This window comes from Arvicanthis niloticus, chromosome 25 (assembly GCF_011762505.2).
Source record: "Arvicanthis niloticus isolate mArvNil1 chromosome 25, mArvNil1.pat.X, whole genome shotgun sequence".
NCBI lineage: Eukaryota > Metazoa > Chordata > Mammalia > Rodentia > Muridae > Arvicanthis > Arvicanthis niloticus.
The window spans coordinates 30,493,289-30,506,870 of NC_133433.1; the positions used below are offsets into that span (position 1 = coordinate 30,493,289).

The 13,582-nt window shown below is 43.4% G+C and overlaps 1 protein-coding gene across 1 annotated transcript in view; it reads left to right on the top strand.

Moving 5' to 3' along the window:
- Sbspon (somatomedin B and thrombospondin type 1 domain containing) overlaps positions 1-13,582 on the top strand; it is a 33,640-nt gene that overhangs the window by 17,011 nt on the left and 3,047 nt on the right. The window contains exons 3-4 of the mRNA XM_076924322.1: positions 7,887-7,977; positions 9,297-9,473. Of these exons, the coding sequence (XP_076780437.1) occupies positions 7,887-7,977; positions 9,297-9,473 (268 nt within the window). The remainder of the gene's footprint in view (positions 1-7,886; positions 7,978-9,296; positions 9,474-13,582) is intronic.

Here is a 13,582-nt window from a genome sequence, read left to right on the forward strand (position 1 = left end):
TTTTTGGTGGCTCTTAAGTCCTGGAGCCTAGCTAGCAAGAAGAGCAGCCATGCTATTCATTCATAGTATTTGGGTGCTGGAAAGGTCAATGCCCGGGCCATTGTACTTCCCAGTCTTGAGTCTCTAACTTACACCCAGGGGACAGTGTGCCCCGGGAGAACCTGGTTCATGCTCCCAGTCCTGGATGTCTTTCTTCTGCCTAGAGGTGCTTACTTCTTGTCCTGTAGCTCTAGATCTGCCTCCTAACTCCTCTTCCACGTGGTCCCGAATTTCCATCTTACAGCTCCAGTCAACACACCCCACTGAGGATTTGATGTGGCAGTCTTTTTCTCTTGCTTCTTGAAGCTGCTAATGGCCTTGGTTTACACTGGTGTAGACTTTGTGTTTACACTCTTTTCCTAAATGCATAAATAACAACCTCCTAGTTTGCAAAGAAGATGGACATCTTTACAGTTTTAGTCCTGACTTTCTAATCTCCCACTCCAACCCCCAGGAGGGGATGAATTGCAGTGGTGATTCCACTTACCGGCTGGCTGGGGAGTAGACTGCCCATTGAATATTGCACTGCAGTGGATCCTAACATGAGCCCCTGGACCAGGAGTGTCTGGACCATTTGGAAACTCATTAGAAATATAAGTTTCTATACCCAGACCCATGGGATCAGAATACTTGGGGTGGGTTCAGAATTCTGTCTGAATTGTAACAAACCTTTCTGGTTTGACCAATGGTCACTAGAGTTTCAGAATACCCCAAACATGGCCATGCACCTATGCCTGTGTCATGGCTGGCAAAAGTTTTCAAAGTGTATCTTCTTTTATAATAATAATTTGAACAAAAGGGAATATGTTTTTTTTTTCTACCAAAGGACCTTACAGAAGTAATGATGATTGGGTCAAGTCAACCCTGCAAAGAAGGACGTAGATTATGCAGGGTTTCTGTAACATGTTTAATTAAGCAAACCTCCCCCACCCCAGAAGCAACTAAGTAAAATCACTAGTGTTCACAAATGTGTGTTAGAAGGTGAACAGTTAGGGGAAGAGGCAAGAAAAAGGCAGAACATCTGGTTTGGTGGATTCTTCTGTGCCTGTTTCACACCGGGCTCCTGCTCCTTCAGACTCTGTGAGCTTAGGTAGAAGTCTCAGCTAAGGAGCACACTGCTGTCACAGACTTGAAGACTGGTCCTCCTCCATTGGAACAGATCCACCTCTTCAGCTAAACACACAGCCTCAGAAAGGATGAAAATGAAAAGGTGCCAGGGAGGAAGGGGACACCTGCCCAGCAAGCCAGATCAACGCAACCAAACCTGGTGATCAGAGGGGAGACATGTCATGGCCAGGTCACACATTTATTAAATACCGAGTACTTGCTTCGTGCCATGACTGTGGTAGGTTTTAGAGATCCAAACAACTAGTATATCAGAGGATGCTGCAGCTCTGGGGCATAAACACTATGCTATGCTAGGAAGATTCTTGGGTCAACTGCTGGAACCCACACAGTAGAAGGGAGACAATCATCTCCTGCAAGTTCTCCTCTAATCTCTGCACACTCCCTCTGGGATGCACCAAGCACTACCCCCAATCTAAAAATTGTGTGTGTGTGTGTGTGTGTGTGTGTGTGTGTTTCTTGATGTGGGACAACGGAGGAAAGCCCACCTAAGTGGAAGTGCATTTGTTCCTCTACCACAGTTCTTGTTCAGGAAGCATGAACCTGGTCACATGGAATAGTTAGTTATACCTCGCTTTTAAATGACATAGGCATTTTTTGTTTGCTTGTTTGTTTTTGAAACAAGATCATGATTATGTAGCCCAGGCTGGCCTTAAACTCTCTATGTACCTGTTGATGACCTTGAACTTCTGATCCTCCTGTTGTCCCCTCCCAAGTGCTGGTATTACAAACTCTTCTGCTTCTGTAATTTTTTTTTGTTGTTTTTGTTTTGTTTTGTTTTTTGTTTTGTTTTGTTTTTCGAGACAGGGTTTCTCTGTATAGCCCTGGCTGTCCTGGAACTCACTCTGTAGACCAGGCTGGCCTTGAACTCAGAAATCCGCCTGCCTCTGCCTCCCAAGTGCTGGGATTAAAGGCGTGCACCACCACTGCCTGGCCTTCTTCTGCTCCTGTAGGACATGATTCAGCAGGTCTACCTAAAGCTGCTAAGGCTAGTGGGTCAGAAAGGGCACATTCCTTCCTGAAGGATCTTTGGGAAGATCTTCTACAAGTTGTAAGCAATGAATGGAGCTTGTGTATTTAGCCAAGGAGAACTCTGAGCGTGATGTTGAACATACAGCCTGGGTTCTTCTTGCTGCTTTTAGTAAATTACAAGTAAAAAGAGATACAGAAAGAAAAAAAAATATTTAATCTTAATGGAATCAGGATTATGAATTGGTTACTTCTCAGTTTATGAAAGATGGCAGAACGGTGGTGATGACACTTGCTCTTAGGAAAGCAGGCTCTAGAAAAAACGCCAGTGGTGTAGCTGTAAGGTCGCTTAACATCTCCGAGAGCTCAGGTGCCACCAATTTAGTGATCTAAACAGTTTATTATCTTACAGTTCTGGAGGTCAGGAATCGGACACAAGTTTTACTAGATTGAGGTATCAGTGGGGCTGCATTCCTTCCTGGGATGTAAGGGGTCAGTCTCTTTTTGACATTTTTTCTCTTCACTGTTCATGGGCCTAGCCTTTAACGGCTAAGCCATCTCTCCAGCTGGCTTTTTCATCATGCGGAGACTAACTGCATTCCTTGTCTCACAGTCCTGTCCATGGGCACAGCTAACAACACTGCATCTACCTGGGCCCTTTTTCTGAAATCACATTCCTCTCCCAGCAGATATTTTTAAAGTCCCTAGTGATTACCTGGGATCCATCTAGAAGATGGAGAACCTTCCTATTTCAAATTCAACTGAGGAGCAACTTGAGTCCCGTCTAAGATTCCATTCCTTCTGGAGATTGGGACTTGGACATCTGAGGGTATGGGCATGCCTCAGTCACGATGCTTGGCTTACACACTTACACATGGAGACACAAGAGTTAGAAGGCGATTAATTGTTCATGGCTATCAGGACTAAAACTTCACCCCGTGGCTACAAATCCTGGGCTGCTTCCTCTCCATATTGTCATTAAAATTAAGATTACAGACTTTGGTGACTAAGTCAAAATATAAAAGCCCCATGAAGCCTGTGAATATGACTACTCTCTTCTAATGAGTTTATCTCATTAAACTTAAGGGATATAATTATATTTTATCTAAAAACAAATATAAAAAAACCTGAACTATTGCATATTACTAAGGTTTATGTGCATTTTCCTCCCCACAAAAGGCCAATGTGCATTAACAATAAACAATGTTTCCAGGTAAGGGTAATTTGCCAAACTTCCCTTTATTCTCTTCTGTATTGTATGCACAGAGCAGAGGTTCTCAGCCTGCTTTTGTGGCATGCCCTGTGTCAGAGGGCTTATGAAATTTTCAAAGCAAACTTCATTTACTTTCATGTTCAAAGGAAATATGTGTGGTGCCCTGCTTTTCTTTTCTTTCTTTTTTTTTTTTTAAGTGAAACCTGTTGTAAAAGTGAACAATGGTAGGTTCATAGGTTGCCAAAAAGTCGGCAAACGGCCTCTGAGTAATGACGATATTCCATCTGAACGGGGCTGCCAACAAGGGAAAAGGAATAGGGCAGTCGTTTATGGAGAGACTGTGTCCTGAGGCGCCAGCTATGCGCTTCCACACAGAAGCAGAGGTGGGACTGAAGGCAAAAATAACTTTTAAATTATTTACAACCCTCAAGATATGAAAATTAAACTTGTGGATTATTATTAAAGACTGGCTTTGGTTCAAAGTGCTGCAGGCCATCTGGCTTCGAGTCTGTGTGCTGAAGACTCAGGTGTGGGGGAGGGATATTGTGGATACAAACCCTGCAGCCACTGGGGTAGGAGCAGACATGCTCCTCAGGAATGCCTTGCTTTTAAGATGTGCCATAAGTCAGGGACGTTACGGCTCAGGCAAGAGGATTCAGGCTGGAAAACCAGCCTGGGCCACATATCAAGACTCTGTCCCCAAAGAAAGAAAGAAACAAATAACAATAATAAACATTATAAAACAGACTAGCAGCACAGAAACTAAGCAAGAATATGGGGACTCCTGCAGTCCAGACTGGTCTTGAACTTCTGATTCTCATACAGCTATCTCCTGAGTGATAGGATCATATGTATGTGTATATATAATATATGTATGTATATATGTTATACATGTATATGTTATATATGTGTATATATACATATGTATATATATATGTGTGTGATTATATATATATGCATGTTGTTATTGCTATTGTTTTCAGTGCTAGGGATAGACTCTGGGCTTCGTGCTAAGAGAATGTTCTACTAACTGAGCTGTATTTCCAATCCCTGGATAGTAAACTCTAAAGACTAAAAGGTAAAAAAAGAGTAAAGGTAAAAGCCAGACATGGTGGATGTGCTTATAATGCCAATATTGATACGCTGGAGTCAATCGATCTCTAGAGATCAGGGGCCACAGTGACCAGCCAGCCTCACCAGAGACCCTTGTCCCATAAAACAAGGCAGACAGCTGCCCAGGACTGACATCTCAAGTTGGTCCTGACTTCCTTGTGCCCGAGCACACACATACACATCTGGTCCTGCCTTTGTCTATGAAAACTGTGTATACCTTACCATTTGGAAAGGTCAGTGCCTTCTGGGCTCACACATCCGCATTTTCTTGTAGCTGTTGCCCCTGTCACTGGTGCTGCCATCCCAGCCAGAGCTGAAGCTAAGAAAAGGTCTGAGGAGTCAGATAAAATTTGGTCTCTGACTAATCTTCCCCAAACACTTAACTCTGTTGGTTTTGTTTGAGAAACAATTAAACAAAGGGTTACTCCTCTTAAAAACAGAAAGAAAGAGAGAAAGAAAGGAAGGAAGCAAGGAAGAAGAGAGGAAGAAAGAGAGGAAGAGAGAAATAAAGAAAACAAAGCAAAAGAAAAGAAAATCTGAAAGAGAATCAAGGCCTGCCATCTTGTGGCAGTCAGGTGCCAGGAAAATCAAGATGTAGTTTGAAGCCCCTTTTCCCTTTTAAACTAGCACTCTCATGCCAGTTTGCTCACGTTAATGCTTCTGGCATTTCAAAACCCAGCCGCAGCCTCTGACTGCCCTTGTCTATATTGTCCAGTTTCTAAAGCAGAAGGCAGGAGAGGCTGCTGAGTTCTTCACAGGCTCTGTCCATACAATCTGTAGATTCACCCAAGTAGGACTGGAAATATTTGAGGGAAAAATTGTCTATACTGAACATATATAGCCACATGGGGTGTGTGTGTGTGTATGTGTGTGCGCGCGCGCGCGTGTGTACAGAGGTTAGAGGTTGGCATTGGGTGTCTTCCCAGTCTCTCTCTACCTTATCTTTTGAGCCAGGAGTCAGCTCACTGATTTAGCTGGACTCTCCCCCCAGCGCTAGGATTCTATAGGGACTGCTGCCATGCCTGGGCTTTCTTTTTTAATGTGGTTGCTAGGCACGGAACCCAAGTCAGCACACTGCAGCGGCAAGCACACTGCTGTCTGAGCTACCTTCCTGCCCAGACGCTCTGTTGATATTATCTCTAACCCAGGCTTCTTAACTTTTTCTACTTGTGTCTCCCTTTCACCCTCCAAATTTTTATTTCATCCCAAGTGAATAAGTATATATGATAGGTAAATAAATAAAATGTTTACTGATAATAAACCATAATGAAATTTTATTTATGTATTTATTTATGTATTTATTTATGCTTTATTTATTTATTTATTTATTTATTTATTGTTTTTTTTTTTTCCAAGACAGGGTTTCTCTGTGTAGCCCTGGCTGTCCTGGAACTCACTCTGTAGACCAGGCTGGCTTTGAACTCAGAAATCTGCCTGCCTTTGCCTCCCAAGTGCTGGGATTAAAGGTGTGCGCCACCAATGAAATTTATTTTTAAAATATTTCTTTTTATATATAATTTTACCACTGATTAAAGATAACAGCAGATATACATAGGAATGAAGTTGTTGTACTTATTTATTTTCACATAAAACTTAAGCCCTGGTTGAATATTTGATATACAGGCCACAAATAACTCTTTGATATTTTTCAGAGTTGATTGATATTTTGATTTTAATAGTCATTAATGTTGAGTGCACTGCTTCGCAGAAAAATGCAGTACCAAACAGCAGCAGGATATTTAGGGCCATTTCAGAAATTGTTGGAAAATTGTCCTAGTCCCAAGTCAAAATCACTGAATGACTTTTTTTTTTTTTTAAAGGAAAGTCAAGTCAGCTACTCAAACAGCAATTTTTAAATTCAAGCATTCTAACACACACGATACAAAGATATACTGAGTTAATACTTCTATGACAACATCAAATCTTTGTTTACTATAATTGAGTCATTATATTTCAATAAGAGAAAACTTTGCATCCACATTAAAAACACTACCAACCTTAATATACAATAGCCTCTAATAGTGGCTGAGCCAGTGACCCAGCCAGTGCTTTTTGGTGTGATGGTATACTCAGTGCAAAGCACACATTTTCAGAATCGAGACTGTGGTGAGGTCCTGTGATGCACGTGGGCACGTGGTGCCAGAAGCAGCTTGCATCCACTGTAAGTCTGACTTGGGGTTAATTTTTGACTCGTGCCAGATTTTCACAACCTTCACATTCAGTTCTAGGGAATCCTATCTGGGACTTCAATCCACAGTTTAGGAAACAGTAACACCGATTTGTGCCACACTGGATATTTTAAATATTCTCGACTTGAGTTTAAGTATACGGGTGGAGCAGGGGGTATAACCCAGTGGTAACGTGTGTGCTTAGCATGTGTGATGTCCTAAATATGATCCCAGCACTTAAAAAGTGTAACAGGGGAGTTGTGTAAGTGTATTTTATTTAAGGACTTAGTGCATCTAAGGGTTCTGGTATATTTTAGAGGTCCTGAAACCATCAGCTTTAGACACCAAGAGAGCACTGCATAAAGCAGACCAGAGGACATAGGACCTGTGTGTCTGGGTGGCAATCCCTCGTCTTCACTCCATTTCTCACTGGCCCATCACTCAGTGTACAGCCATGTATTAAGTGTGTAAGAGTACTAGGGGTAGTGATGGACCATGAAGTCAAGTGGTTTATCAATAGATACTTCACCAGACTTAGGGACTATACAAGATAACGGAAGCGATCGATGAGGAAGTGTCCCTGGCTGCTTCCTTTTCTTTGGACAGGATAGGGAAAGGGGCCACAGGAATCTTTCTCTCCCCAGGTTTGTTGGGACTGGCAGTGGCTGGCGCTGGGCAGCCACACTAGGGCATTGTGCCCCGGCTGGGCTGGTGGTGGAGCGAAGCTTCCAGGCTCTGTTTCCCAAGAGGTTTGAGAATGCCCGCCCATGTTTTCTCCCCTTGTGTCTTCTGTTCTTCCTCATTTCCTCCGGTCATTTCTCCCTCTTTCCCCTTTTCTTTCTTTGGTCTTCTCTTGCATCTGTTCTTGAGATTCGTTCACACTGCTTTTTCATCTTTTGTCTAGTTCTTCTTCCTTCACTTCCTTATGCTATAGTCTCCACTACAGCTTTCTTTTCCTTGCCCCTCTCCATTTTCTTTTATATCTGCGGGCTTTTCTTTTTGGCCCCTCCCCTTCCTTTACAAGTTCATGCCTGGAGGCAAAAGTCATCACCAGAGGCCTTCTGCTCCCTTCATAGCTACCCAGATGCCTACAAATACTGAGTGAGCCTGTCAGAAGATGCTGCAGCAGTCTCATTTGACACTGTCCACTAAGATCTTTGGGTCTGGAAATAGAGACCTCAGACAGGCACAGAACCCAGTTTGGGAAACCTTATTGAGTACTTTGGCTGCACAAATACAATGTAATTTTTCTTTTCTAGTTCCTGCCTTCATAACTAGCTCTGCCTTCAACAAGAAGAGAATAATACAAGCTGTATATCCACAGTGGTCTACACACACTGAGGGTGCTGGGTAATTTGTTGCTTTAAAATTACTGTTATGTCCTCCCTCCCTCCTTTTCCTCCCTCCTCTCCCTCCCTCCCTCTCCCCTTCCCTTTTCTCCCTCCTTCCTTTCCTCCCCTCCCCCTCCCTCCCCCTCCCTCCCTCCCTCCATCCTTCCTTCCCTCTTTCCCCACCTCTGTTTTCCAGAGACAGTGTTTCCCTGTGTTGCCCTGGCTCGCCCATAACTCACTCTGAAGTAAGTGGCTTGGAACTGAGAAATCCACCTGCCTCTGCCTCCTGAGTCCTCCTGGGACTAAAGGCAGGTGCCACCATGCCTGCCTTTCCAAGTCTTTCAAAAAGATTGAATTTGTTTTGACTTTGTTTTCTTATGCTTGCTCATTAACTTTGAGTAAAACATGATTCCACTGTGAACTTGGAAAGCACTTGTCTTCTTCCTGGTTTTATGATGCTATAATTGTGTGTCTCTTGGGCTTATCTCCGAAAAGAAACAAATAGGAAAAATGAGGTGTTGTGTGTTGAACAAGTGCATAGATGCTCCTCTGAGGGTCTTCTCAGACAGGATCTCACCAAATAGTCCAGCTGTTCTGGAACCCAGTATACAGGCCAGACTGGCCTTGAACTCACAGAGAATGCAACAGCACACCCAGCAGTTTCCAATAGTCTTCATAAACTGTTTTGTGAATTTGAAATTGCACACATGTTCATTCAGAGGGTTTCCCATTGACATGACATGCACAGGCTGGAAGGCACCTCCATGCTCACCTGGGCCCATTCTTCTTCCATCAGATAAGGGAGACCTAACAATCACACATTCAGATCCCCAGGCTGCTTACTAATGATTTTTATTAATAGTTATTTCTTTATTTTTAATAGTTATTTTTATTCTCAAAAAAATATTTAGTTGAGCAAGGTGGTGGCATACTTGTATTCCTCAGATTCTGGGTGGGGTGGAGTTAAGAGGATCAGGAGGAGTCCAGGGCCAGTTACACTGCTGAGTTTGAAGCCAATCTGAGTTATGTGAGTCCCGACCTCAGTTTCATGTATGTATGTATGTATGTATGTACGTACGTATGTATATATGTATCCATGCATGCATACACTGTGGGCTCTGTGACACATTTGTAATGCCAGCACATAGACTGAGGCAAGAGAAGTGATTGCTTCTCTTGAATTGCTACTAGGTGAGCTTGAGCCACACGGCGAAGCCTTGCCTCAAAAATAAGTACAGAATGATAGTTACCACGTGAGGTTGACATGGCTCCTTAAGACTTCCTACAATATTGGGCCACTTCTGAGTAGAGTAAGTGTCCTCTTGACTTTTGCTTCAGATATTGTATGGAGTTCAAGACAGAGTCCCTGACTCCTCACTGTGCTCTGGACAACCGTCCCCTCACTCGATGGATGCAGTATCTCCGGGAAGGATACACAGTGTGTGTGGACTGTCAGCCTCCAGCTATGAACTCTGGAAGCCTGCGTTGTTCTGGAGACGGTCTGGACTCTGATGGGTAAGGAAAAACAACTGACCTAGTTTTCTGCTTACCCTGAGGAGCTGTCCTTTTGGGTCATAAAGAGCTGAGAAGTATGCAGCATATCAATGCAGGATGTGGCAGCAAGGAGAACCTGTCCAGGGACTCAAATCCAGGATTTTGGTTCTCACTATGGACTCAGAGGCTCTCTTGACCAGAAATACACAGACCAGTTTGGTTATTGGGGTTAATTTCATATGAAGCTCCCCAAAGACTACCAAAAACCTTATCACTCCAAAGGTACTATAGAACACTTGATTCTGAATCTCTTGGGTTGGAGACTTAAGACTATGCCATGTCTTTGGCCCTGCTTTTACAACCAAAAGAGCTAGAGTTTTAGTAAACTCTTAGGTTAGGCCTAAAAACTTTTTCTATAAAATGTCAGAAAGCAGTTATTTTTGCCTTTTCATCCATGACACTCTGTCATAACTACTGACTCTGACACTGGTCATTAAAGCAGCTATTGATAGTATTTAAACCTTGGCTTTGTTCTAACAAAACTTTATTTGTAAGTACCAAAATAAAAGGTTTTGGATGGTGTGATGGTTTGTATATACTCAGCCCAGGGAGTGGCACTATTAGAAGGTGTGGCCTTGTGTCACTCTCTCTCTTTTTCTCTCTGTGTGTGTGTGTGGGGGGGGTGGGCTTTAAGACCCTCATCCTATTGCCTGGAAGCCTTTCTTCTTCTAGTGGCCTTCAGATGAAGATGTAGAACTCTCAGCTCCTCCTGCAACATGTCTCCCTGGACATTACCAGGCTCCCACTGTGATGAACTGGACTGAGCCTCTGAACCTGCAAGTGGGCCCCAATTATATGTTGTACTTAAAAGAGTTGTCTTGGTCATGGTGTCTGTTCACAGCAGTAAAAACTAAGACGTTGGTACCAGGGACTGGGGTATTACTGTGGTAGGCCTGACCATGCTTTTGTTTGGAAGAATGTGGATGTGAGGACTTTGGATTTGGAAAGCAGTGGAATGCTTTACATGGGACTTCATGGGCTACCCTAGTAGGAATATGGAAGACTTTGTTGCTGAGAGAGATTTGAACTATGAAGACCTGGCCCAAGAGGTTTCACTAGAGAATTTTAATATGTAGCCTAGAGACTGTTTTTGTGGGATTTTGGTGAAGAATGTGACTGCATTTTATCCTTGTATGAAGAGTCTAGCTGAGGCTAAGGTTAAGAGATTTTTATTAATAAATATATTTATATTAATTACATTGACAAAAAAAATCTCAAAAAAAGCCCAGCAGAGAAAGACTTTGTTCTCTGGCTAAGTATCACAAAAAGCGATTTGAACAAGCATAGCAAGTTTAGAGAGAAAAAATTTAAAATATATTGTTTGAGTATTAAAGGGGCACCAGGAAGTGAAATGGAGCTGTCCTGTGTTCAAGGACATTAAATTGAATTAAGGGGGTAGTGACCTTGGGGCAATTTCCCACCCAGCTAAGTTTAGGTCCAGACGTGGTAGTACAACCCTTTAATCCCAGGAGGCAAAGACAAGCAGATCTCTGAGTTCAAGGCCAGCCAAGAACAGAGCAGGTTCTAGGTGAAGAAAAACCTAAATCCAGGGTTGGTGGACCACAACTTAAATCCCAGTGCTTAGGAGACAGGCAAGGAGATATCTGGGTTCAAAGTCAGTCTACAGAGCAATTTCTAAGACAGCCAAGCTTAGGCAGCGAAGGAGCTGGAAAACAGAAAGCTGATGATAATGTAATAGAACAAGGGGCCGTGTTCCAGCTCTAGCAAGCAGCAGAACTCGGCAGCTTCGGCCACATGGCTCTGGCTTTAGAGTCCAGAATAGAAGGGACTACTGGGACAATTGATGCTGGTTAGCTGGAGCTAAGAAATTAGTGGTGATTAAGAAGAGACCAAGCCAGGCAATGACAGCGCATGCCTTTAATCCCAGCACTTGGGAGGCAGAGGCAGGCAGATTTCTTAGTTCGAGGCCAGTCTGGTCTACAGAGTGAGTTCCAGGATAGCCAGGGCTACATAGAGAAACCTGGTCTCAAAAAAACAAAAACAAAACAAAAAGAAGAGACCAGGATCACTGAGGTGAAATCTTCTGGGAAGTGTTTTCTGAGAGCACAAAGAAGCTGTTTCAGAGGTAGCCAAGGTTATACCTTGTGCTGCAGCTGTACTTGGTAATGTGTAAGAGTTACCCAGATGGTACTGGCTTTGAAGGCATGAAGGGGTCATGAAGAGCAGCTTGGCAACTGTGAGAGGCCATGGAAGGCCATTGGTGAAGGTGCAGCCTCAGTTACAGTTGATGGTCCAGGACTGAAGGAGTCATGCAAAGGATTTGAGGCTTGGCACCATGAAGAGAGCCCATAAGAGGCTATTGGTGAAATGTAATTGCTGTGGAAGACCCGGTGTATTGGAGATGCCAGTACCACAGGATGATCACCAAGAACAGCAGCAGCAGTGCTGTGGATCAGCCTGAGCTTACAGTGCTACAGAGGGCAGAGCTGGAGATCTGACACCAGCTTATTGGAGGAGCCCAGAAGATCATGTGTAGATCCCAGACATTGAAACAAGAAGCTGTAACAGTGAAGTTGCTTTGGAGACCCCAAGATGTTCCAGATGTCAGAACTGTGGGCTATCTACTGAGGAAAGCTGCTAACAGGTAATGGAACCAGCTTAGGAGAAAGAAGTTTGTTGCAGTCAACAAAGATGAAAAAGGAGTTGGAGATCTGAAGACCATTTTGAAATCAGACACGGAGATGCAGAGTTTGGAGTTTGCCCAGCTGGTTTCCTGTCTTGCTTTGGAAATTACAGTTAAGTGATTGGATGAATCTCAGAAAAGACCTTGAACTTAGAACCTTTAACATTGTTGAGATTGCCGTATCCTATGGGAACATTTGAAGTTGGACTAAATGTATTTTGCATTATGCTATGTTTAGGTGTGGCCCCCATAGACTCATGTGTTTGAACAAGCCTTTGTGGGCCAGAAAGTGGAGGGAGTGGCACTATTTGAAGGTGTGGCCCTGTTGGAATAGGTGTGGCCTTGTTAGAAAATATGTGTGTGTGTGTGGGGGGGGGGGTGGAAATTTAAGACCCTCATCCTAGCTGTCTGAAAGCCAGTCTTCTCTTGCCTGCCTTTGGGTGAAGATGTAGAACTCTCAGTTCCTCCTGTACCATGGATGCTGCCATGCTCCTACCTCAATGATACTGGACTGAGCCTCTGAACCTGTAAGCCAGCCCCAATTAAATATTGTCCTTAAAAGAGTTGCCTTGGTCATGGTGTCTCTTCACTGCAGTAAAACACTAACTAAAACAGATGGCTTTCATGTGCCATGAAATATTGTTCTTTTGATTTTTTTTTAACGCCTTGTTACTGTTTGATATAGCATCCGCACTCTATCCAAGGATAGCCTGGAATTTACTACATAGGTCAAGGAACCCTAGAACTCATGGCAAACTTCGAGTCAGCCTAAATCCCAGTCATAAATATTGGGATTGTAAACATAGGCTACTACACCTGCCTTCTGATTCTTAGGGACATAGAAGTTGGGGCCTGAGAGTATATGCTGCTTTGGCAAAGGACCCAGGTTTACTTCTCAGCATCCTGGTTGGGGAGCTCACAACTGCTATCTCGTTCTGGCTTTTTGGGCTCCTGAACAGACAGACCCACACACACATTACATAATTAAAATCAGTAAAATCTTAAAAACAAACAAACAAACCTACCATTCATCCTTACCTCCCAAGTCCATTCAAAAAGAGGGGGTGGGCAAAAATAAGTGGTCACACTGTGCTAGCTCTGCCCAGGTAACTCACACTCCAGTAACTGTGTCTCCCTGCAAGCCTCTCCCAGCCCTGCACTCACTTTTGGTTAGACCTACTAATGCCATTTGCAGCTCGAAGGAATCCCTGCAACAGCTCTGGACAAGGACCAATTTAGCCACATACATATAAAAGTTTTCATCATGTCAGGTGTAACTGGCAAAAACAGATTACAAGTAAAAGGCTGACCTTTCCAGTTAACCATTATTCCCATCACAGTTTAATATTTAATAATTTCGCTCATGTTTATTAGTCACTTGTGCCTAGCCGTCTCTACTGAGCTCACCATATGAGCAATAAAGTGG